The 25,448-nt window shown below is 38.9% G+C and overlaps 1 protein-coding gene across 3 annotated transcripts in view; it reads right to left on the bottom strand.

The window, feature by feature from the left end:
• Positions 1–9,653: 9,653 nt before the first annotated feature.
• Positions 9,654–25,448, bottom strand: part of PLCH1 (phospholipase C eta 1) — a 169,649-nt gene continuing 153,854 nt past the window's right edge. For 2 of the 3 annotated variants that reach the window (XM_088020892.1, XM_088020895.1), the window contains exons 15-23: positions 23,757–23,936; positions 23,558–23,665; positions 22,409–22,533; positions 19,164–19,248; positions 16,755–16,901; positions 16,444–16,523; positions 14,878–14,937; positions 14,108–14,462; positions 9,654–11,734 (exon numbers count right to left, since the gene is read on the bottom strand). In XM_088020892.1, the coding sequence (XP_087877018.1) occupies positions 9,654–11,734; positions 14,108–14,462; positions 14,878–14,937; positions 16,444–16,523; positions 16,755–16,901; positions 19,164–19,248; positions 22,409–22,533; positions 23,558–23,665; positions 23,757–23,936 (3,221 nt within the window). The remainder of the gene's footprint in view (positions 11,735–14,107; positions 14,463–14,877; positions 14,938–16,443; positions 16,524–16,754; positions 16,902–19,163; positions 19,249–22,408; positions 22,534–23,557; positions 23,666–23,756; positions 23,937–25,448) is intronic. The other variant, XM_028103164.2, reaches the window with a different exon arrangement.

Here is a 25,448-nt window from a genome sequence, read left to right as displayed (position 1 = left end):
CTACTACTTAGAAGGACTGGCCTTGCATCTCACCACTCATCTTAAGGAAGTAGAGAAAGCATCTTGTCCTCACACAAGGTCCAGGATATTATAACAGGATTCAAGTAAATCTGATTGGTGCAAGGGATGTAGTGTAAGAAAAACAATTTACGTATCACCCTAGATCCACTCATCCCTGCACAGGCATCAACCATTTGCAATGCTTCCGGCTATTCAGAATATTCCTAGAGTGGTTAAGTTCCAGCCACTGTTGCTGCCGTCATACACTGAGGATCCCATTATGTAGCCTGAACTGACATGGAGAGACTCCTGCACTGCAGGCCAGAGGCTCCAGCTGCCCCAGTGGCTGCATAACACAACTTGGACACACAGGAAGTTAATGCCTTGTAGGGTAGACTTCACCACAGAAAAAAAGTAGATGGAAAGGACATCAGGAGATTTATTTCCCACCCTTCCTTCTCTTCAAGGGACTGCTCTGAGATGCAGTCTTTCCATAGGGCTTCTCTGGAGACATCCTGCAAATCTAAGCATCTGGTTGATTGTGTCGTGAAGCTGTGACCTTCTAGTAACTCATCTCTTTGGATTTCTCTCCTTCCTTTTCTGTCTCAATTCCTTTTTAACCTCATTCTTTCTTCTCTGAGAATTTACTCCCCCCAACAAAATGTTAGTGTGATAGATTTTTGTCATAGGTAATTTTTCTGTGATCCTGAGCTAAGGATGTCAAGTATTTTCATTTTTAGAAGAAAGTGAGCAATTCAGGACTCTCAGTTTCCAGTCCAACATGTAAAGAGCTTAAAAGTCACCTACTGCAACCCAACAGTAAGTAAAAAGTTGAACAAACTGAAAAATCAACAACTCTTCTTAGATCTGGCAGAGAAGTGAGGTCACAGAGCAAACTGCCCCCAAAATTGGAGGAACACACAGGTGAACACAGAAAATCACAACTTACCAGAAGAGAAACCCATTAGCAGACACCACCTCCATGGGAACCGGTGCCAGGGTAGGAAAACCTGAGCTGTACTTGATGAACTGCTGCAGGTTCAATGTGGACAGATCTGACAGTTAAAATCTCCAAGGGGGACCCAGTCATAGAAGGGTCCCACACTTCTGGGAGTCTTACCTCCAGGAGCTCTACCAGGAATATTGTAGAAAAATCCCCTCAAGATTCCAGCTGTGGAAGGGGAAAGAAACCATGTCGAAATATTCCAGAGGGTTTTGTTCTTCTTAACAAGGCTGTCCTTAGCAGAAACTATTTTACCTGAACTTAGCCTGCTGGGGTTTTATTAGAGCCTAACCAACCAGGGGGAAGGGAAATACTCAACTCCAGGCCCTCCTAACCATCCTGTCCCACCTAAGGGAGGGGAGGAGAAATACTTTGAAATACTGGTGAAGTTCACTGCCCAGGGGCAAGACTTATCAAAAGCCAGAGACCTAATCATAGGACTATAGAATGATTCCACCACCCACCCACACACTACCATCATATGACTAAAGAACTATTGCTACCCAGTACATCATATTCACCTTTCAACCAAAAATTACAAGGTATACTAAAAGACAAAAAAATACTGTCTGAAGAGACATAAACAAGCATCAGAACCAGAGTCAGATATGACAGGAAGGTTGGAATTATTGGAAGAAGAATTTGAAAAAAAAAAAAAGGGTAATTAATATGCTAACAGCTTTAATGGGAATAGTAGGCAACATTCAAAAACAGAATAAGAACACATAAGGAGAGAGATGGAAATTCTAAGAAAGAATCAAAGAGAAATCCTGGAGATAAAGAAACACCTTTGATGGGCTCACTGAAGCCCATCTTTGGAGCTTGAAAATGTGACAACAAACTTCAAAAACTGAAAAGAGAACAAAGATTGAAAACCAAAACCAAAAAAGAGCACAGGATATCCAAAAACTGTAAGACAACTATAAAAGGTGCAATATACACATAATGAAAATATTAGAAGGAAAAGAGAGAGAGAAAAGAACAAAAGAAACATTTGAAACAATGATGACAGAATTTCCCCACATTAAATGTCAGACACCACAGATTCAGGAAGCACAGAGGACCCCAAGCAGGATAAATGTCAAACAAACAAACAAAACACCTACACCTTGGCTTTCAAAGTGTAGAAAATCAAATATAAAGGAAAAATCTTGAAAGAAGCCAGAGGGGGGAAAAACACCTTACTTATAAAGGAATAAGAACTACATCCAATGTCTCCCCAGAAACCATACAAGCAAAAAGAGAGTAGAATGAAATATTTAAAGTGTTAAGTGAGAAAACCTATCAAACTAGAATTCTGTGCCCTATAAATTATCCTTCAAAAGTGAAGAAATAAAGACTTTCTCAGACAAACAAAAATTATATAGGTCAGAAACTCAAATCTACATAAAGAAAAGGAGAGTATCAGAGAATAAGTGAAGAGAAAGTAAAAACTTACTTTTCTTATTCTTAGTTCATGTAACAATTAAGTTTGTTCAAAATAATAATAGCAACAACATTTTCAATTATGTATGCTTACGTGTATATGTATATATATATATGTATGTATGTATATGTGCTTATGTATGCTTATCTATAAGTGAAATCAATGACAACATTGATACCAGGGACAGGGAGGAATTAGAATTATTTTGCTATTATAAAGTACTCATACTACCTGTGAAATGTAGTGTTACCTGAAAGTGAATTAGGTGTAAATGTATATTGCTAACTCTAGGGAAGCCACTAAAAGAAGTAAAAAAGAGAAAATGGAATCATATAAAATGCTAAAATTAAAACCACAAAAGGCAAAAAAAAAGTGTGGAAGATAAAAATAGGAACAAAATAGAAGGGCAACAAATAGAAAACAGTAACAAACATGGAAGATATTAATGCAACCAAATCAATAATTACTTTAAACGTCAATGATCTAAGCGAACCAATTAAAAGATCTTGTAACAGTGGATCCAAAAAAAGACCCACCTATATGTTGTCTATAAGACAATCCACTATAAATATAAAAACACATATAGATCTAAGTAAAGGAAAAGAGAAAGATATACCATGCTAACACTAATTTTTTAAAAAGCAAGAATAGCTATATTAGTTTCAGATAGAGCAGATTCAAAGCAAGAAAAGTTATCAGGGATAAAAATGGACATTACATAATGATAAAGAAGTCAGTACCCCCAAGAAGATGTAATAATAATCCTTAGTGTGTTTTCGCCTAACAACAGAGCATCAAAATACATGGGGGGAAAATGAAATAGATGAATGCACTATTATAGTTAGAGCCTTTAATACTTCCCTATCAGTAATGGACAGATCCAATAGGCAGAAAATCAATAAGGACATCTTCGAGCTCAACAACACCGTGAATCAACTGGATATAAGTGAAGTTTACTGATTACTTCAGCCAAAAACAAGAGATTACACTTTCTGCTCAAGACTCACATGAAAATTCATCAAGACAGACACTATTCTGAACCATAAAATACATCTTAATAAATTTTAAAGAATAAATATCATATAATATCTGCTCTAAAAACCACAATGGAATTAAACTAGAACTCAGCAGTTGGAAAATCCCCAATCTTGGAAATTAAACACCGCACTTCTAAGTAACATAGAAATCAAAGAAGAAATCTATATTCATTAAAGAAGTTGAACCAATAGGGGCACCTGTGTGGCTCAGTCAGTTAAGCGTTTTCCTTTTGCTCAGGTCATGATCCTGGGGTCCTGGAATCCTGGGCTCAAGCCCTATGTCAGGCTCTCTGCTCAGCGGGGAGTCTGCTTCTCCTTCTCCCTCTGCCCCTCTCCCCTCACATTCTCTCTCTCTCTCTCTCTCAAATAAATCAATAAAAATCTTAAAAAAAAAAAAAGAAATTGAACCAATAATTAATAACCTTCCAAAACAGAAAGCACCAGGCCCAGACGGGTTTGCCAGTGAATTCTAACATTTAAGAAGGAAATTTTACCAATTCTCTACAATCTCTTCCAGAAGATAGAAGCAGAGGGAATACTTCCTAACTCATTCTATGAGGCCAGTATTACCCTTAATACCAAAACCAGACAGGACGTTCAAAAAACTATAGACTAATATCTCACTTAATATCTTTCATGAACATTGATGTAAAAATCCTTAACAAAATATTAGCAAATAGAAGCCAACAATGTATGGGAAGAATTATACACTATAATCAAGGAGGATGTATGCCAGGTATGCAAAGCTCGTTCAACATTCAAAAATCAATTAATGTAATCCATCTTATCAACAAGCTAAAGAAAATCACATGGTCATATTAACAGATGCAGGAAGAGCATTTGACCAAATCCAGTACCAATTCAGGATAAAAAAAAAAACAAAACTCTCAGAAAACTAGGAATATATAAATACACACATATATATATATATATATGTATATATATATATATAGTTCCCTATATTGGGGAACATCTTCAACTTGATAAAGAACACTTACAGAAAACCAACAGCTAACATCACAATGGTGAAAAAAATCAAAGCTTTCCTGCTAAGATGAGGAATAAGGAAAGGGTCTCTACTCTTACCACTGCTTTTCAATATTGTATTGGAAGTCCCAGCTATTGAAATAAGACAAGAAAAGGAAACAATATAAAAAGTATTCAGATAGGAAAGGAAGAAATAAAACTCTTTGTTTTACGACATGATTGTCTACGTTACAAAATCTGAAAGAATTGGGGTGGGGGAGAAGCCTCTTGGAACTAATAAGGGATTACAGCAAGGTTGCAGGATACAAGGTTAACATACAGAAGTTAACTGCTTTCCTTCTACCAGCAATGAACATATAGAATTTGACATTAAAAATATACTACCATTTATATTAGCAACCCCCCAAAATGAAAAACTTAGGTATAAACCTAACAAAATATGGAGAAGATCTATATGAGAAAAACTATAAAACTCTGATGAAAGGTCACTAAAGACGATGAAATAAATGGAGAGATATTGCATGTTCATGGAAAGATTCAATATTGCCAACATGTCAGTTCTTCCCAACTTGATCTATAGATTCAACATAATCCCAATCAAAATCCCAGAAAGTTATTTGGTGGACACTGACAGACTGATTCTAAAGCTTATATGAAAATCTGAAGACCCAGAACAACCAACTCAAAACTGAAGGAAAATAATAATACTTGCAAGGATGTGGTGGAGTAAGAACCCTTCTTCATTGCTAGCAGGAATGTAAAATAGTACAGCGACTTTGGAAGACAATTTGGAAGTTTCTTACAAAACTAAACATACTCTTACACCATAGGATCTAGTAATCATTCTCCTTGGTATTTACCAAAATGAACTGAAAACTTATGTCTATACAAAAACCTGCAGACGGGGGCACCTGGGTGGCTCAGTTGGTTAAGCATCCAACTCTTGGTTTCAGCTCAGGTCATGACCTCAAGGTGGTAAGATCCAGCCCCTTGACGGGCGCTGCACTCAGTGGAGAGTCTGCCACTCTCCCTCTCCCTCCACCCATCCCCCTGCTCATGTACCCACTCTTTTTCTCTCTCTAAAATAAATAAATCTTTTTTTTTAAAGAAACCCTACACATGGATATTTACAGCAAATTTATTCACGTTTGCTGAAACTTGGAAACAACCAAGATGTCTTTTAGTAGGTAAATCAATAAACTATGGTGCATCCAGACAATGGAATATTATTCAGCACTAAAAAGAGCTATCACACCCCGAAAAGACATGAAAGAAATTTAAATGCATATTACTAAGTGAAAGAAGCCAGTATGAGCATGCTATATGATTCCAAGTATATGACATTATAAAAAAGGTAAAACTAATGGAGACAGTGAAGAGACAATGGTTTCCAGGGTTTGTGCAGGTAGGAATGAATAGGCGGAACACAAAGTATTTTTAGGGCATCAAAACTATTCTGTATGACACTGCAATGGTGGATACTTGGTATACATTCATCAAAACCCTCAGAATGTACAATACCAAGAGTGAACTCTAATGCAAACTATGAACTTTGAGAGATAATGATGTGTCAATGCGAGTTATAAATTATAATAAATGTACCCACTGTAGTGGGTGATGTAAATAGTGGAGGAAGTTGTGTGTATAAGGGAAGGGTATATGGGAAATCTCTGTACCGCCTGCTCAATTTTGCTGTGAATTTAAAACTGCTTTAAAAATAAAACTTACTAATTTTTTAAAGTGGGGTATTCATGGCTATCATATGTACAGCAACATAACCTTATAATTCTTTCCTTATATTTTCAACTACCATAAGTAATAAGTTTCTAAGTGTTTGAACATTTGGAACAAAACCAATACATTACGTCTCAGCATCTCTATCAGCTTGTGGCTCCCTAAAGACAAATCCCTATTGCAATAATGCTAGCACCCAGATGAATGCCTAGCCCAGAGGAGATGTCACTAAATGTTTATTAAAGTCTTCAGGAAAAGCAATGGTGGGCAGGAGAAAGAGGACCAATGTAGGAGTTGGATTAACCTTGCTTGGCTATTTCCTATTCCCTATGACCTTGGGCAAATCACATGTTTACTGAGATTCATTTTCGGAATCCATAAAATGGAGATGACCTCATGTCTTTGTGAAACTGCTGTAAGGACCAAATGAGATGTGCCACCTGTAAGTATTTTTAAGTTGCATAATGCTTTCCCAACAAAAATCAGCTACTCTTACTCATGGTAAATGACCAAATAGATGCTACAATAAAAGGGAGAGAAAAGGAAGGAAGGGCCGGATGGAAACAAGGAGATAAGAAAATTAAAGGAAAACAAAGATAAACTCAGCCATCCCCATTCAAATGACTTGGAACAAGATTCTGTACCTCTTCCTCCTCCCATGCACACAACAGATGTTAGGCACATGCTTTCTCTCACATTTTCCTCAAGTTCTCTTATTCACCAATTTATGAAATACTTACCCAATGCAAATAGGTACCAGGCCTGGAGCTAGCAAAAAGGCACAAGGTACAACCCCTGTCCTCAGAGAAGTCTAAGTCTAGTGGAAGAGACAGACATGTGTACAGATTGATACATTGAGTGGAATCGAAGCCCTCCTCCCCTTGCCAAATTTGGGTAATTCCTAATGGGTTGGGTACAACTAGGGAAAAGGAGATGACAATCAGAGAAGGCTCTCTAGAATAAAGGATCCTCCAGGATACGTCTTGGAAAATGTAGTGAGCAAAGGAGGAAAGGGCATTCTAAGGCAGAGGAGACCAAAACAGACAAGGGCACCAAATCAAAGAAGACCTTATATGCAAGGCTATGGAACCTTATTTCATATATCTGGGGGATCCACTAAAGGGTTTTAAGATGGTTTAATATAAATATTAAGAAGCTTTACTTCCACCCTCTGTGGATATTGCTACTGTCGCAAGCAACTCTCCCAGCCCCCTGTTGCTGCTCAGCCTTGGAATAGTCTATCTATCTAGCCTCTAAGAAAGTAGTCAAGTGGGAAACTTTTGACACTTCACAGGGCTTGCTCTAGTCAGACTTTGCAGAGACTGGGGGCTCCCTGCTAGCTCTCAAAAGAAAATTAGAAAACCTGTTAATATATGCTTGAGCTCTCACTTGCTGTGTGATTTCCTTGGGACTGACGAGTCCCTGATCCGTCCTCCAAACAAGTGAAACCCTGATCAGGAGTCCAATCCGAACACTGCAAGCTCGTACTAAAATTTAGCATCACGGCTTCCTCTTCTTTATTAGCAATCTCCAAATAGTAATCACGAAGTCACTCTCTCCTCTTTTCCTAAGTCCTATCAGTAGAAGAATACTTGTATTACACTTGGCACCAACCATTTATGTCACTACTAAAATCACTCTGAAATAGGGTTGACATCCAAATGTAAACTCTTGGATTTTTTCTTAAAGAATACTGATTCCACCAAACAGGGCAGCTAAATTCTATGCTTTTGCAAATGAATTTCAACAACTTTACATCATGTCAATCTCTTTGAAAACAAGCCAAGACCCAAGGATAGAACTTTGTGGGTTCCAAACCCCCAAGAAGCCAAAAGTCTCTCAGGTTCAGTAAAGGAATGAAATTGGGTCCCTCTCCCTTTCACCATTACACTTCTACCCCAACCAGCACCCTAGGGTTTGTCCAAAGAGAGGAAGATCCTCAGCACTGGGGCAGAGTTCAGAGTTGGGGACTGAGGGTAATCAGGGTCTGACTGCTTTCCTCCCCACTCCTCCCCCATTCGACAAACCTTCAAGTGGTCTGATTTGCCAAACACAGCATCTTGGCTGCCCCCACCCCCAGGGCAGGATTTGGGAAGAATTATTTTTAAACTAGCAATATCAACACAAAATGCAAAGAAACTCATTACGTTTGATTTCTTTTCAAGTCACCTTACAAATATGGTCTTTAAAGCCTAATGAAAACACTCAGAGACATAAATTGCTGCTTAAAACTATCGTAGAAACTATCTCTTCTTCTGCGAAGAGATGAAAAGGAAAATAGTTCTGAGTGCTCTGGGCCCTGTAATTACTCAGCAGTCATCGTATGAACTTCAGTTGGAAAAAAATATTCACCAAGTGCTTAAAAATCTGCTTTAATCATATTTCCATGAATTCCAAGAAGAACATCATTGCAGTTAATATTACAAAAAAGCAAAGAGGGACATCTGAACATGCAATAAAAAAATGGATTCACAGTGAAAATAATGTATGTTGATACTAAAATATAGTTACTCAGCTCCATGAAGGGAAAAGGTTTCTTCTAATTATCTATTTACTTGGATTTTATTATGAGAAAATATTTTTTTTCTTTTTTTCTTTTTTTTTTTTTGCTTGACAGTTTTGGGGATGTTTTCAATCTGTGCTACTATTACTGTTAGTGTCTGACAGAAGTCCCTCATTCTGAAAGCCATTATTTGCCATCTATAATTTAATCAGAAAATTCAGAAGTACACAAATAGTTTGGCGACCGTGTTCTTGTTACATACAAAGCCATTAGCAAAAATATGTAACAAAATTTATGTAAAACAAACAATTTTGTCTTTATATACATAAGTTTGCTTTACCCTTATACCCTCACAGCCTACTCGAAAATGAGAGGGTGTGTGTTGGGGGGGGTGGGGCAGCTACCAATCTCCTTTGAACTCATTCTGCATGGGGTAGAGAAATCTTAAAAGGTAGGGTAACTATTTTAATCTTCTTTTAACTGAGTTATAAAAATGCATCTGGGCTTCTCAAGGAAGAAGGAAAACTAGGAATGATGATAATGGCTTTACAATAAAGAATTTATCCCTTTGTCCTTTGCAAAGTTTCTTAATGACCTCAACAATGAGTAAAACTGAGTACATTTGTGACTGTGATCTGAGGACTGAGAGTAGAGAGTGTGGTGGAGAAACAGACGGACATCGTAACCCAAGCTGCTGAGAAGTTTCACAACCAAGGCATGCACATATTTCATACCGAGAGCGTTTACACTTCAGGGGAGAAAGATCATACGCACCAGGGAAATGTCACCCCGATCTATATACAAATGCAGAAACGGGAAGAACACATGGAGTCAAGGGGAGACCAAAAATACAAGTTTAAAAATACATTTTAAAATCGTTTCAAAGCCAAGACCATGTTTACTGAAAACTCTGACAATTCTACAGAATACCTTGTAAACACTGAAAATGCAGCTTTATGTAATTCACAGTCTCAAAAGAAAATAAATTTCTGGTTTATCCTCACTGCTGGGCTCGGTCTGCAAAATGGAATTATCGGAACAAAACGGGTCGCCGTAGCCGGGGCGCAAGGCGGCACACGCCCCTTCCGGGATGCCGCGGCCTTCCACGCCGCCCCCCTTGCTGCTCCGCAGGTAGCCAGCGATGTACGAGCCCGTGGAGTGCCGGGTGCCCGCAGGCAGGGGTGCGGAGGGTTTGTTTCGCAGAACCACTCCACCCACGTGGCTGGGGTTGACGCCCTTCTGCTTGTTGGCCTCCTGCTTTTCCTTTGCACGGCTGGCAATGTTGCGCACTCGGCTCTGGCTTCTGGATGACAACTTTCTGACCAGTGCCCTGGGGAATTGACTGGCATCCTGCTTTGAACAGAGCACCTGACAGCCCTCTTCCTGGTCAAAAGACACAAGCTTCCGCAGCTGCTCGGTCAGGGCGTCTATGGGCTCTAAGGACTTTGTCTTCGCAGTCACGCCCTTCTTGTCCCTAATGCCAGTTGTAACAAAACTCTTACTAATACACTGGTACTTGCTTTCAAAGTTGCAGGCGATGTCTTCTGATGTTAAGTCCCCCAGACTTTTGGATTTGCAAGGGCTGGGCAGCTTCAGAGCAGGCAGAGGAGGATGTGTGGGCTGCTTGGGCGCAGGGGCATGCATGCCTTCATCACTAGACAGGGGCACACAGGTCTGGTTCATTTTTGCGTCTGAATTTGAGCAGTTGTTGTGCATAAAACCAGCGCCCTGATAGGCTAGAGAAGAAATACTTTGATTTTTGACATCTTGAATATTGTTGAATATTTCAGAGACAGAAGGGTGGAGAGTCTCTTTACAGTAGCCATTTCTCAAACCTCTTTGAAAATGTTCTGCCACATCCTGACCATACTGTGGTTTTAAAGGAGAAGCAGGGTGACTTGCATCCTCTCTTCTATATTCATAGGTTGTTAGGGACAGATTTTCTGAGTCTCCGTCCATTTCCACGAGACTGCTCTCTGCAGAATTTAAACAGAGAATGGTTTCAGCCATTACATCCTCCAGTGCCAAGTTGGTGGAAGTGATAGGGCTGTGGTTCTTCAGCATTTCCCATTCTTTGCCATTGGTGGGACTTTTTGGTAACCAGCAGTGAGAAGTATTGGAGGACCCAGGCAGGTTGTTTTCCAGACCCCCTGTCTTGGCCTTATCAGGAAGGCTGTCATCTGGTTTGGCTTTAGAGAGAGGAGTACAGGTAGTTTCACAGACTGCGTGTGTTGAGTGTTTGGAGGTCTCAGGACTTGAGAATGCAATCGGGGCAGGAGATGAGCACAGGAAGGATGACTTGGGTTTTCCCGTGGAAAAGTCATGCTTGAAGGGAATCTTTCGGTCCAAGGTGGGCAAGGGAGGGTGACTTGACATGACACTGGTGCTATGGAGCTGAGAAACAACTGTGAGGTTTGCCTGATCACGGGTCTCCTCAAACTGGCCAATCAGTGCTGAAATGGAACTGCCCGGCTCATTCTCATTGGTTAATGTGACATTGTCAATAAGATGGGAAATGTCAGTCTCCTGCAGAATGGCAGTAGAATGTGAGGCAGGTATGTCAGAACAGAGCGTAGAGACATCTGACAAAGAAAAGGATGTTGCAGCTTGGCCCTTAACCCAATTCCCTTCCAAGTTCTTAATCTCCAGGTTGCTCTGAGAAAAAATGCTTCCCGACAATGTGCTTTTTTCTTCCACAAAGCCCCCAGCGTTCCCATTTGCCTTGGTTTTCACACTGCATGGACCCTGTGTCAGGGTAACTGTAGGATCAGGAGCCAAAAGCTGCCTTGGCAAGAGGGATTTGCCGGCGCGCTCCGGTTCCTGGCCATCACCTGATACGTTCGATTTGGCTCTCCCGCGCGTAGGACCTGGCACTCCCGACTGTTCTCCCGGGACTGGCGTGTTGGCAACAGAGACGGTGGAGCCCCCTTGGCCCATGTCTTTGAGGAGGAGGGCGCTAGAGGAAGAGGATAACTTTTTGTTGAAATTGGGAAAATGCTGGTCTTTTATACTTGCCTTCCCTTTTCTTCTTCCATCCTTATCTTCTGCGGAATGAAACACACAACGTTTTAGGTAATATGTATCACTTTTTGTAGGCCCTACAAACACTCATGTTTGTCTTCAGACAGACAAATGGAGAATGTAAGTCTGTTACATCGTGACAGGATATAGTTATGGATTGCAGAGGTTTGCAACAAAGTGTCCGTGTGATGAATAAATGGTAAAATATATTCATAGGAATCTCACTGAAGCTTCCCTTTGAGTATCTATTACATCAGCTAAGGATGTAATATTCATTGTCAAAAAAAAAAATGTCAATGAGTTACCATACTTTTACAGTGAGGATTACCTTAAGTTGTTTCCTATTCAGATTTGTACTACACAGAAGCATGGCAATAAAAATAGAACAAGACAGTTCTGTTAAACAAAGTATTGTGGTACCTGTAAGCAAGATACTACAAGCTTTCAAAGTTACACATGGATTAGTAAAAATCGCAAACCATATTATTTAAAAAAAAAAACACTTTGGCAAAAGAACTAATTTAATCAGTTTCTAAAGCAGATTGGAAGGTGCAATAAATGTATTAAAATACCAGTATCTATTGACTTTGAGATGTAAAAATAAAGATGCGGTCACCAATTCTATGCCATTGTTAATATCTAATTTTTTCTTAATCATATTTTTGTTTTTAATACGCAAATTTCATATTGTATTCTCCCCTAAAAGAGGCAGTAAGTTAGCAGGCACAGTATGGAAAAATCTATAAAAACACACAATTCACAGGAATTTGGGGTACCCCATCATGCTTAGGATATTGCTAAGACAGTATCAAATGTTCAATTATCTTTGCTCTAATTATTTTAATTGTTTTTTTAATGTTTTCAGTCAAGATATATAAGAAAGAAGAATTTATTTAACTTATTAAATATCTTCCTAACTAAAGAAAAATTCATCATAAAAAGTTTGATAAATCCAAAAATTATAAAGAAAAAAATCAAATATCTTATGATGTTACCACTCAGAGATAGCTACTTTAAGCTCTTAGAGGGACAGAATTATACATGGAATTTTGTATTCTGTATTTTCTCCACTTATTTTTTTTCCTACGCTATAACTTGAATCATTGCATGGCTTTGTTCTATATTTACCACAAGTCTCATATAATATAAATGAGAATGACAAACTTATAAAGTTGTTAAAGGGAGGAAATACGCATCAACTCAATAGTGCTTTCTGGATTAACCAGTATTTATTTCTATTGAGTAGAGCTTTATTTTCTCCCAAAATGGGATTTTGAAATAAACTTAAAAGCACATATTTCCATCTCTTCTGACACTGCTCTTAGCAAATGTTCAAACTTTTCAACTTCCTTTTTCTCTTCAAATAAGCCATTCAAAAATTCATTTGTTTCCCTAGAATATCTTATAATAAAAATCAATATAAGCAAAATGGAGTTTGTGAGAAGATAGAACACTGAAATTTAGACTGTATGATAAAAGGAGAATTTTCCTAAAGTAAACAGATATCATGTTTGTCTGAGATGATCCTGATTTAATTAAAACACTTTTGTTGTGAAGACCCATCAAATGGGCAGAGTTTTGGTACTTCCATTACCAAAGGCAGGAAGGGGCAAGAGTCACTAACACAACTCAGGAGCTCTCTGGTACCTTGCAAAGCAGGCATTATTCTTTATCAAGTTCTTGGTATGAGTGAAGCATTATGCTCAGATTAGGGGAAAAGACAAGTAAGGCTTGATCTGTAGGCTTGAGGAGCCTATAACTGGACAGGCGCCGAGGACATGCTTCCTTCCCTGCCAGCATCCAGGGATCGGGGGAAATGAGGCCATAGGAAAACATCGCCTGAGCTACCTCTTGAGGAAGCAAAGATTTCTCAAGTGAAGAAGATGGCTTGCTTTTAACAACTGGCTTGACTTCTTTCTCCATAAACATTTCTAATCATGGAAATGTGTTGTATGTTGGGGAAAGAAATACAACTCTATTCAATCTAAAACAAAATAAAACAAAAACCAATATAATTCTATTTAACCTCAGAACAAGCAGTAAATATTACACCCACTTGGAAAACCAAGATCTCTGCTCCTGTTTTGCCTGTTTCACCTCCCTTGAGGGCACCTCACAGACCCCCGGGCTCCATACCTTCCACACCTGATTATTCCCCTTATCCCTCACTATCAATTTCCAATGTTGATGTTATTTTAAGGCTTTAGGTGACTAGGAAATAGTTCTTCCCCCTCTCCCTGAAGTTTAAAATCTGTTCTAAAGTTAACATGAAAAATTATTTATTTTTTAGTATATTTTTACTTTGACTATAAAATGTCAACCAGGTCATAATTGTAATCGGGGACCAAAATACGACTTCGAAGGAGTTATTCTTAGAGAAACTTAAAGCATCTTACCCAGGGAGTGTTCTTTTCCTTCAGTGTCTTTTGCTGTTGCAGATATAGGCAGTGACAAAGCCCCCAGAAGACCTTTGTCAACAGGCAAAGAGACAGGGCGCTCTTGCAAACTCCGTGTGGTCCTTCTCAGGACACCGGCTTGATCTCTTGAGGCCTCAGACACAGAATCCTTTATCTCTACCATTTCCTGGAAGCCCATTTTGCTCTTTTTTCTGCCTTTGGCCGGAGCACTGGCTGTGCGTCTCAGAATCCTATCTCCAATCGATCGTTTCCGAACATAATGGGAATTGTTTTCTGACGAACCATGCCTGGGATTCTTATTGAACAATCCCTTCAGACCTTGGAGCTGTCTGTTCTGAAGACACAAAAGGAGGAAGCGCGAGTTAAGCAAATCCCATTGTGTCAACGACTTGCCTTTTAAATGACAGCTCCATGAGAAATGGACAAAATTGTACAGCATTGAAGGATATTCAAATCGAGAAAACAGCAGCTCACAGCATGTCTGCACAACATCATGCACGCCTTCTTAACCTTACTTTGTGAGCAGGCAGCCTTCCCTTTTTGCAACCAAGCTACCCAGAAGCTTCCTACCCAGAGATAGGAAAAGTTTCCACACTTAACAGACTGCTATGAACTTCAGCCACCTTAAAGCAACAGATGCACGTTTCAAAGTGGGAAGCAAGGAATGGAGTGATATGAGGGAGCATGCTGCCATAACCATTTAAAAAGAAATATGTCAGCAAGAACAAGGCACCATGCTGAGAAACTACCTTTGTAGCTCCTAGAAAGTGCAATATAGTGTAACTGGGGTTGAGTATTAAAGGGCTCCACTGCAAGGGAAGAAAACAAAACACAACAGAACACAATTTGGGCTCATTCAAGAAAGTGGCACAAGTAACAACAAAAGACAAGAATGCATATGCTTCTATAAACCCTTTCTTCCACCTTCGGTGATTTCTAGTCACAGGTTCATTCATTACTCATCACCGCCACATTGTGGTTTATGCATCCCAACCCAAATATACCTTGAAAGTAACATATAATGTGACTTAGACGTAGACATCTATTTAGGAGAAAGGAAATCCTACAGAACACTTTCTTCTTCATATTTTAATTCCTTTCTGGCTCAAGTTTTAAATAAATTCTGAATGTTATTGTTTCCTTCAAGCAGGATAAATGCTAGAGATACTACTTAGCTAACCTGGGATCCCTAGAAGTTCAAGAATCATTTTCAGTCATTCACATTTGTGTGCATTTATGCCAGAGAAAGCATCACAACAAGAAGCACAGGCAAAAACCGAGGACTAAACACACAAAGTCGTAGAATAAAACTTCATTACTCTTAGAAATTAGAATCCTTAGTGCCCCTCCCATACCGACTGCTGTTAAGGAGAAACATTATACCCCCTAATTCAGCCTGCACTGGTCCACTCCCTAGAAATTGGCTTGTAGTCCCAATAATATTAATATTAGCCAACATTTTTGAGCATTTCCTATATGCCAGGCAGGCAGCTTTCTAAGGATAATGTGGTTTTTTATGAGGTGGGTAATATTTTTACCCTACTTTTTACAGATGAGGAAGCTAATGCACAGAGAATGCCTATAACTCTACAGGAGAAACTCCAAAGCAATGCAGACTTTTCTAATATAGAGCACTGGACATTCCCAGGTGCTAGCCAAGACTCTTACAGTCCCTCCAAATCACACCTGGTCCCGGAAATTCATTCCAGTGGCCAAGTCCCCAGTTACTTGGCATGACTAAGACAGCCTATTGATTTGTAAACCTCAAATGAGTTGTATAATGAAGAGTCGCATCAGGAGAAAACTAGAATACATTTTTGTAGTCTATTTCTTAAAAGAAAATCCTCATAACGTCTTTAAAAGTTCTGTGGGTGGCTTTAAATGCATTTGTGGAGTTTTAGGTTTTCAGCTAAATACAATGGCACCAAATGAATGAACCACTGGCTGGAATCACAGTCTGGTTAGTACTGGTAATCCGTCAGACATCTGAGACGCCCCATTTCCTGCTGCAGCCGGCTAGGTCTTCTTAAAATAAAATTCAATGTTTAAGTATATATTTATTCTTGTAGTGAAACAAAGGACCATCTGAGAGATTAGCTTTTTCCACACCCCAAAACAAGGGAAGGAGCACATACAGATCAGGACAGGACCTGACAGGCTTAGCACGTGGGGCTCGCTGGGCTTCTCGCTAGTTTTCTGCTAAAGAACAACTTTGTCAAGATGCATGTGCCTTTTAAGCGATTAGTCAAAAAAATAACTTTGATAAGGACCATATTATTGTCACATGTGGCTTTAAGCCCTACAATCTTTCTCACCTTTCCATAGATTTCATTGATTGTTATGTGGACAAATATAGATGCTTCTGTCAGTCCTTCCAAATAGACATGCCGGTAGCCTGAGAAAATCAGAGAAAATAGTTTCCTTTAACTTGGACTTACATTTGGCTTTCCCATGGGTGCAACTAAATGAAGTATTTGACTTTACTATAATTCTTTACATTTCATAAAACATGTTAACACGCATATAACACATATTTTATATATCACACATATCACATATCATATATTAAACCTTCCAAAGAAAACTGAATGGTCAGCCTAGAGAGGAAAGGCCAGCCCCTACCTACCGGGCACTAAGCTGCTGAAGGTCACGGTTCTTTGTCCAACGAAGTCTCGTCCAATTGGATCATGATCCCACACCAGGAACCGAACCAAAGCTATGTCTGGCATGTGTACTGTAAATGTCAGGGTTTCTTCCCACACAGGGTTAAATCCTCAGAGAAATAGGAAGAGAAAAATCAGAAAAGCAAAGGGCTTGGCTAAAAATGAATTGGCAGCAACATCTGCAAAGCAGACTGAAAATTGCTTGCAATGGTTATTAAACTCGTGAAGATGACCAAGCAACTCCAGGATGCCTTACTGAAATAAAGTCTTGGAATTCGCCCCATTGCTAGAAAATAATTGGTAGGAAGATTGCCTATAAATGATTACATCAATTCTAATAATCTTTGATGCCCAAATTGCATTGTAGGGGAAGTTCCTTTTAGGCAATTTCAGAACGCTTCAATAAGCTCAAAAAATATCTTTAGTAGTGATCTAAGAATAATGTTTTAGCAAAAAAAAAAGTAAGAAAGAGAAAGAAAGTTCCCACCTTGCCAGAAAAATAAAGAATCCTGCCTCTCACCCACAAAAAATTCTACTGCTATGAACATTTTATAAGGTGCTATGTAGGTTTCAATGCTGCTACTGTACATATAGCATCTTATTTAATTTTTATAGCAATCCTCGAAGGATGGCAAAGCAAGGTTTTTGTGGTTTATTTTCTAATTAAGAAAAAAATACATTATGATTAGCTTTCAAAACTATATAATTTTTTTAAAAATTACACAAGTAACAAATGCTTTTTTTAAAGTAAGAAATGCAAGTATTTATAAGTCATTTTGTAGTTGAGAAAATTGATATGCAGAGAAAATAATGCACCTAAGGTCACACAGCTCGTTAGAGAGCCAAATTAGACTGTGCACTATTGTTTTCCAGTGCCTTCCCATGAAGCAAGACCTTAATACATGGAAGATACATTTTCATAGCTATTGAAAATAAATATAAAGATATATAATTCAACTCATATTCTGAAAGGTAAAAATACATTTATTTCTTGATAAAATTTTCTCGGATAAAATAATTACATAAACTGATAAAAATTCAAGTACTCTCTAAGTTTGTTTTTCTTTTCTAAAAATGAAAATAAATTTTATTAAATACATGTATTCAGGAGGCATCAGCTACTTAATCTTACTTTAAAATATCTCAGCTAAGGAAATAATTATAGACTGAAATCACTGAAATGTCCCTTCTAAACAAGAGAAGAGATTGTGTTTTTGTTATCTTAGTAATGACTTCTCAATTACTTCTGAGACAAAAAAGAAACAAACAAACAACAAAAACAAAAACAAAACAATGCCCAATGGTGGGAAAATGCAATATAGGAAGTCTCCATCCTCTAAGCATGTTATTTCCTAAAGTAATAGGTTTATGTTACTCTTGAATCCCCAAATTCCTTTCCTTAAGTTAGCACTTAGAAAAACTCCTCTTAATGGGGTGCCTGGGTGGCTCAGTTGGTTGAGTGTCTGACTCCTGATTTTGGCTCACGTCATGATCTTGGGGTGGCAGAATTGAGCCGGGCATCTGGCTCACACTCAGTGCACAGTTGGCTTGGGATTGTCTCTCCCTCTCTTTCTGCCCTTCCCACTGCTCAGGCTCGTGCTCACTCTCTCTCTCAAATAATCTTAAAAAAAAAAAAAAAGAATCTGAAACTAGAGATGTACAAAATGTTGGCTTATTGAATTTAAATTAAAAAAAAAAGAAAAACTCCTCTTAAGGTCTCACTATGAACCTCTAATTTCTTAAATGTTTTGAAGATTGTGATTTAGATTTAGAGTATTAATGACTAGAGATTGAGAAAAATAGGTATGCCATAATGTTTGTCAAATGTATGAACAAACACCACGAGGCTTAGGTTAAGAAAGCTTTTTTTATATCATGGCCAGAATACAAGAATGCCGCCCATCCACCGCATGGACATATTAAGAAGTAAACTTGCCTGAACATGCTACACTTACCTTTATAGAGTTTTACACATTCCAGAAAAAGAATGAAAAATAATCAAGACATACAGGCATCATGAATGAGAGCTCTAAAGCAACTTACATCATGAAAATACAATACAAAATGTAATGGAGGCATTTTCCTAAGTTTTAACCCAGTCCTTTAAGATACCATTAATTCTCCTCATTAGAAAAAAGGTTTTGCTTCAAAAGCAAAGAATTTAAGAGCCTAGATTACAAATCCACCAAAACCTACCATGCATCAATCCCACATTTACTCAGTTTTATGTGTTTAAAAGACTAACATAAACTCAGATGGCAGTTATGAATCTTAGGCATCTGTTTCTCTTCTACATAGACAAATTTTTCTTTTTCAGTGCAAATTTTATTTCTAGAGCCTCTTGATTAAAAGGAAACAGATTATCATCTTACCATTGTCATCTACTACACGGGTTTGATCTTTACAACAATCTACTGGCAATCCAATAATTTCAACTTCAACAAAAGGATCAATGATCTATGTAAATAAAGAGAGGGTATTATTACAACCAATACATTTCTCTATGTGTGTTAATTGAGAATATTGGCCAAAATGTCCACGTTTCAATAGTAACCCATTTTATTAGGTGCTTACTAAGAAAGAGAAACTGTACAACAGATTTAGGTATATGAAACGGAAAAACAAAGATTAAATTTTAGTTTGCCAATATTTACTGATACTACAGTTTTATCCAATGAACTTACAACTCCATTTCAAGGTATATATCTAACAGAAATGAAAGCTTTTGTCCATGCTCAGAGCAGCTGTATTCATAATAGTCACATACTGGAAACAACCTAAATGTCTATCATGAGTAGGATGGATGAATCGTGGATTATTCATTTAATGACTACCATACAATAATGAAAAAGTTCTGCAACATAGACATAATGTTGAATAATTCATACATAAAAGGGTATATACTAGGGGTACCCGGCTGACTCAGTTGGAAGAGCATGCAGCTCTTGATCTTGGGGTCATGAGTTGAAGCCCCATGTTGGGTGTAGAGATTACTTAAAAAAATAAAATCTTAAAAAAAAAAAGAGCATATACTATAAGAGTCTATTTACATAAAGTCTGAACACAGACAACATTAATCTGTTGCGATAGGGGTTTGTGTTTGATTTGGGGGGTTGGGAATAGATATTTACTGGAAGGGTGAATGGAAGACTTCTGGGGGGTTCTCAGATGTTCTGTGTTGCATAATAATTAATCAAGCTATGCACATCTGATATGTTCACTTTACTGTATTTAAATCAATTGTGTACTATAATGTAACTTAAAAAGTATCAAAAAATAACAAGATTAAAAAGGAACCCATAGGAAAAATGAATGCTTAGTCTTCCTTCCCACTTCCCCCACATTCCCTCCCCTCCAGGAGAAGGGACCCTGCTTTTTGGGTGATTTGTAAGCTCTCTTTTATCATGCAAGTTCTGAATAATGAGCAATGAAAGACTGAAACCATATGAACCCAGAAAGAGCTGATCTAAAAGTGTAAAGAGAGAGAGTAACAAGGTCTGAGAAAACGTTTTAGGAATTTGGAAAGTAAGGAGAATACGGAGTTTTGGGGGGAGCTTCAGGGAATAAGAGCTAGCTGTACGTTGGAAAAACATGAGAACATTGGGTGAATACACATATTTTTTGCTCACTAAATAAACCATGAAGTTTACTCATTTTCAATTAATCATTTGATGCTAGAAGTTCTTCCTTTCAGTAGAACCCTGTGGTAAAACTGGACCACTGGGTATCTCAGATTTTGGGGGGCAGCTAATGAGGATGACTTCTGTTCATAAGGAATTCAAGAGGACCACAGGCTTGAAGAGTAACTTCCTCCTTCAAAACTTGGGCTCCTGTGTTGCCCGAGGCAAACTACGTACCTATGCTTCAGTTTCCTCGTCTGCAAACCTAAGACCCCGGTATCAGCTTCTTCAGACTGTAATCTCAATGAGATGCTGGAAGAACGGAATTGGATGGGGGCAGATATATTTCTTTTTATTCCAATCATGAAGAAGCAATCAGGTAAATTCAAATGGAAGGACATTCTGAAAATAACTGGCTTGGACATTTTGTAAAATGTCAATATCATGAAAACAAAATAAGAAAGCTAGAGAACTATTCTAGATTTTAAAAGGACCAAAGAGTAACGACAACTGAAAGCAATGTGTGATCCTTCATTGGATCCTGAATACACAAAGAAAAAAAGAAAAAAGAAGAAGATACGAGGACAATTTGGGGACAACTGGAGAAAACTGAATATAGATTTTATATTAGATAATATTATTATATCAATATTAAATGTCATGATTGTATTGTGGTTATAGAGGAAAATGTTCTTATTCTTAGGAGATAAATGCTAAAGTACGTAGGTATTTAGGGGTCAAGATGTCAACAACTTATTCTCAAATGACTCTGTAAAGAAATGCAAATATATGTATACATGTGTGTATAATTTTTGAATTTTGTTACATTTGCTTCATCTCTCAGGTATGTGTGTATCCACATATACACGCAGACATATACACATCTACACATGAAAGAGAGAGAAAGCAAATACAACACTTAGTAATTTTATCGGTGAATCTAGATGCGGGAGCAATGGCCTTACTTTTACTATTCTCACAAGTTTTCTGAGGTTCAAAAATTTTCAAAATAAAAAGTCTGAGAGAAAAAACAGGAAGTGAGTCTTCATTTTTACAGACAGTGAAGAAAATAAAAAATGAAAGAAGGGGTAAGTTTACGTTTTCTGATAATGTCCAAACAACTGCTCTTGCTGCTAAGAGGAGGACAGAACGGAGGCAAGGAGACCAGTCAGCTGCGGGGCTACCTCAGCAGAACTGACGAAAGACAACGGGGGTGTGGATTAGGCTGGAGGCAACAGAGGTGGAACCAACGATCCCACACGAAGCTCCTACTTTCTGAGGAGTAGGACACGGTATCATCTGTTGAAGATGAGAAGGAAAGTGATGAGAACACCCGTTTGAGGAGAGAGAAGGCTGGAAACAGCCCCTGTGGAGAATGGGATCGAAGGCTGACAAAGTGAAGCGGACGGTCGCATAGCATCACAGGTCAGCTAAGATTGGCAACAAAGAGTTTGTGGCGGAACCCAACAGCAGGGCTGTGTGGTGTCCGCACTCAACGTTCAAGATCCAAAAATGCTGGTTTAACAAGTAGGAGTGGCAAGGAGCCTGAGGTGATAAACCACTCCTGAGAGGAAAGACATGGCATGCTTCCCAAATAGATGGTGTGCCATATTCCAGAAGGAACTGTCGATGATTTTGCCAATAAGTCAGTTGATATCTGATGAGCTGAGGTCAGTGCTCGTTTACAAACACATACAGAGACAGAGAGAACTCTGAAGATACTTCAGGTAAATGTAAACACAGGGGCGCCTGGGTGGCTCAGTCGTTAAGCGTCTGCCTTCAGCTCAGGTCATGATCTCAGGGTCCTGGGATCGAGCCCCACATCGGGCTCCCTGCTCAGTGGGAAGCCTGCTTCTCCCTCTCCCACTCCCCCTGCTTGTGTTCCCTCTCTCACTGTGTCTCTCTCTGTCAAATAAATAAATATTCTTTAAAAAATGTAAACACAATAAAATAGTCATAATCATGTAATTAACCACTTGGTCATACACATGGCTTACCTCGCCTCGGTCTCCAAACATGGAGTCTGGAGGTTTGGGGAGTTGCTGTCCACTGATCACTTTCAGAATGAGCTGCTTTTTGGGGTTGGCAGGAAGTGGATCACCAGAGAAAGGGTTGAAAGTACCTAAGCCAAGTAAAGCAGAGGTTAAAATCTGAGGTTGGTAACATGGGAACACACACACACACACACACCCTTCAAGCATGCAGAACAAAGAAACAACAAATGCTGAAAGACTACAGTGTTTCTTGGAGCAAAGAAATGATCACATAACTATCAGTGTGGCTTTTACCTGAAGGCAATGCTAGCTGGCATTTTCTATAGCTGGGGGTTGTTGTGAGAATCCATGCTCCCAAAGGCAAAGGAATGGGTCAATTTAAAGTGTCTGTGGTGCAATTATCCATCATGGCGAGGGGGAAGAGAGGAATTTTCTTGGAATGCCAACAGGGTAGAAGAAGGGGAGCAGTTATGTCAGATTCAAATAACTTTCTAACTCAAACTATCATAGGGATATAGAGTGACTGTAACAAACAGAAAGAGGACCTGAAAGGAAGTCAACAGCAGAGCAAGAAAACATGCAAAGCCTAAAATACTGAAGGCACATCTGTCAACACTTCTTTACCTGAATTGCTAAAAATCCAACTTGGAAAATTTTTGAAGAATTTTAAAGAGCAGAACCCAAAACAAGTGTTTTTTGATCTAACACTACATTATCTTTTCCCTGTTGTTGGCACTGTTTTATAATTGGACTCCAATGACTAAAAGAGCTTGATAAAATTGTTCCAGGTGGTATTTTAATTTTGCTAGCAGGTTTCAGACTCACTGAAAGACAGGACTCAGACCCTACAAGGCAGTACAATTTATAAGTAATGCCCAGTGAGTATCATGCTGGGGGCACTGGATCTCAGATGACAATCCATTGCTATTCGTGTCCCTCTTCATGTGCATAACCTCCCAAGAGAACATTCTAAACATCATGCTACCCAAATGTTAAATAGTTGTGACAAGAGTTCTAATTTACATGCCAACACCTTCACCTATCTCCTTTTTAAAAAATCATGTTGCAAAACACTGAAGTATCACATTTTCCAGAGAGATCCTTCAGTAAGGTGCCTGCAATCAGAAAGATGACTATGAATTGAACACGCACCTTTGCACATTTGCTGGGGCTTGAGGACGTACCCACAATTGCCATTTGTCTTGAACTTGGCTCGATTTAATTGCATCATTCGCCCCTCAGACTGGTAGTTCAGTGCCACTGCACAAGTTCAAAGTTTGAGAGAATTAGGCAAGAAAGCAGCATGGAGTCAGGACATACAGAGAACTGCTCTTTCCCAAGGCATACACACCTAGCTGGCAACCTGCGTTCCAGTAGGGCAGAGGGTTGAAGTTACTGGAATCAATGCGGTAGGCGGAGGGGTAAATCCTCGTGAGTTGCTTTTGGTTATAAATCATGAACTGCTCCGATTTCTGCTGAACTACCTGATGTGCTCTTGTTTCACTGAATGATAACACATTTCCTGTGGTTCCTGGCAGTTTTTAATAAAAAAGAAACGTGAGAACCTCAGTCAAAAACCACCACTCACAAAAGACTTTTTAAGACATCAGATTATATCCATAATAAAATGCAGAGCAAAAGAGTGAATTCAACCAGAGTAGGAGTAGCTTCTGACCAAGAAAGATCCAGAAAATCCCATTCTCGGGACTCTTTTACCATTTTGAGGTCAAATCTGCGCTGCTCATCTTGCAAGGATAACTGCATATTTCTGAGTCCCATGTTCTCCCAGGAATTCAATCATCTCACTAATTCATGTCTATCTGGCTAGTATGAAGAGGGCTGGCAGAAAAATTATTTTTTAGGGGCATGATTCCAACAGAATATCTTTGCCAAAGATACAGACAGTCATGGATAAATAAAACTATGTAACTTATTACTACGTAACTTATTCCTGATAACAGGAAGACATTCATTGAAGGCACTCATCTAAAAAGCCCACATGTGGGGCACCTGGGTGGCTCAGTCGGTTAAGCGACTGCCTTCGGCTCAGGTCATGATCCTGAAGTCGCGGGATCGAGTCCGGCATCGGGCTCCCTGCTCAGCAGGGAGTCTGCTTCTCCCTCTGGCCCTCCCCCCTCTCATGTTCTCTCTCTCTCTCTCATTCTCTCTCTCAAATAAATAAATAAAATCTTTAAAAATAAATAAAAAGCCCACATGTGAAGCACATATTAACTGATAACGTTCAGGGTCCAAGAAAATAAAAGACCAATTCCAAAGGAGAAAAACTGAATTTTAATGTTAATTTGAACAGAATTATGAAACCAGTCAAAAGTTTTTGGGCAAAAGGAATAATAATAAAGATTTTTAAAAGAGCATTATAAAAAAATAAAATCTCAGAAACAAGAACAATCATCCACCATCCATATAAACCACGGAAAAAATAAAGGGAGGTAAAAGAATAGGAAGCCTATATTAAAGTTTCTGCTTGGACTGTCATCAGGTGGTGTCAATCCAGGGCCAAGGAAGCACCAAATCTGAGGGTCATGATGGAGTTAAACTCCAAGCATTCAATACCCCACACTTTTCTCCCAATCCCATTTCTATAATGCCCCTACTACTCCTACCCCTTCACCAAACATCCTCACCCCACCCCCAAAATGACCACTCATATGTCTTCTGGACCTGCTGGAAGAAGCTGGCCCAAATAAAGACCCAAACTTGCCCATAGACTCATTCCCATTCCAGTCTTTACTCTGATGAGCTGAGTGTGTCTGAACCCAGACGGAAGGACACGGCTCATGAAGCCAAGGAGTTGAACTATATAGACTTGCTGGGCCAACTGGACCTGAATTATATCCACCCTGTGCATGTTAATTGGAGCACACAGTCTCCCAGGGCCCCGGTTGTCCTCAGGACTGCATAAACTTAGACATTAAATGCCGGCCAAATGACCAACAATTACACTCTAGAGATACAACTTGGCATGATCATAAATACAAGATGGAGGCAAAGAAATTACAGTTTTTAATCTGATTTCCCTCAT

This window comes from Eumetopias jubatus, unplaced genomic scaffold (assembly GCF_037043125.1).
Source record: "Eumetopias jubatus isolate StellerSeaLion01/CBP00866 unplaced genomic scaffold, mEumJub1_p1.0 scaffold_1, whole genome shotgun sequence".
NCBI lineage: Eukaryota > Metazoa > Chordata > Mammalia > Carnivora > Otariidae > Eumetopias > Eumetopias jubatus.
Note: the sequence above shows the minus strand (reverse complement) of the source record. Positions and strands in the feature narration are given on the sequence as shown.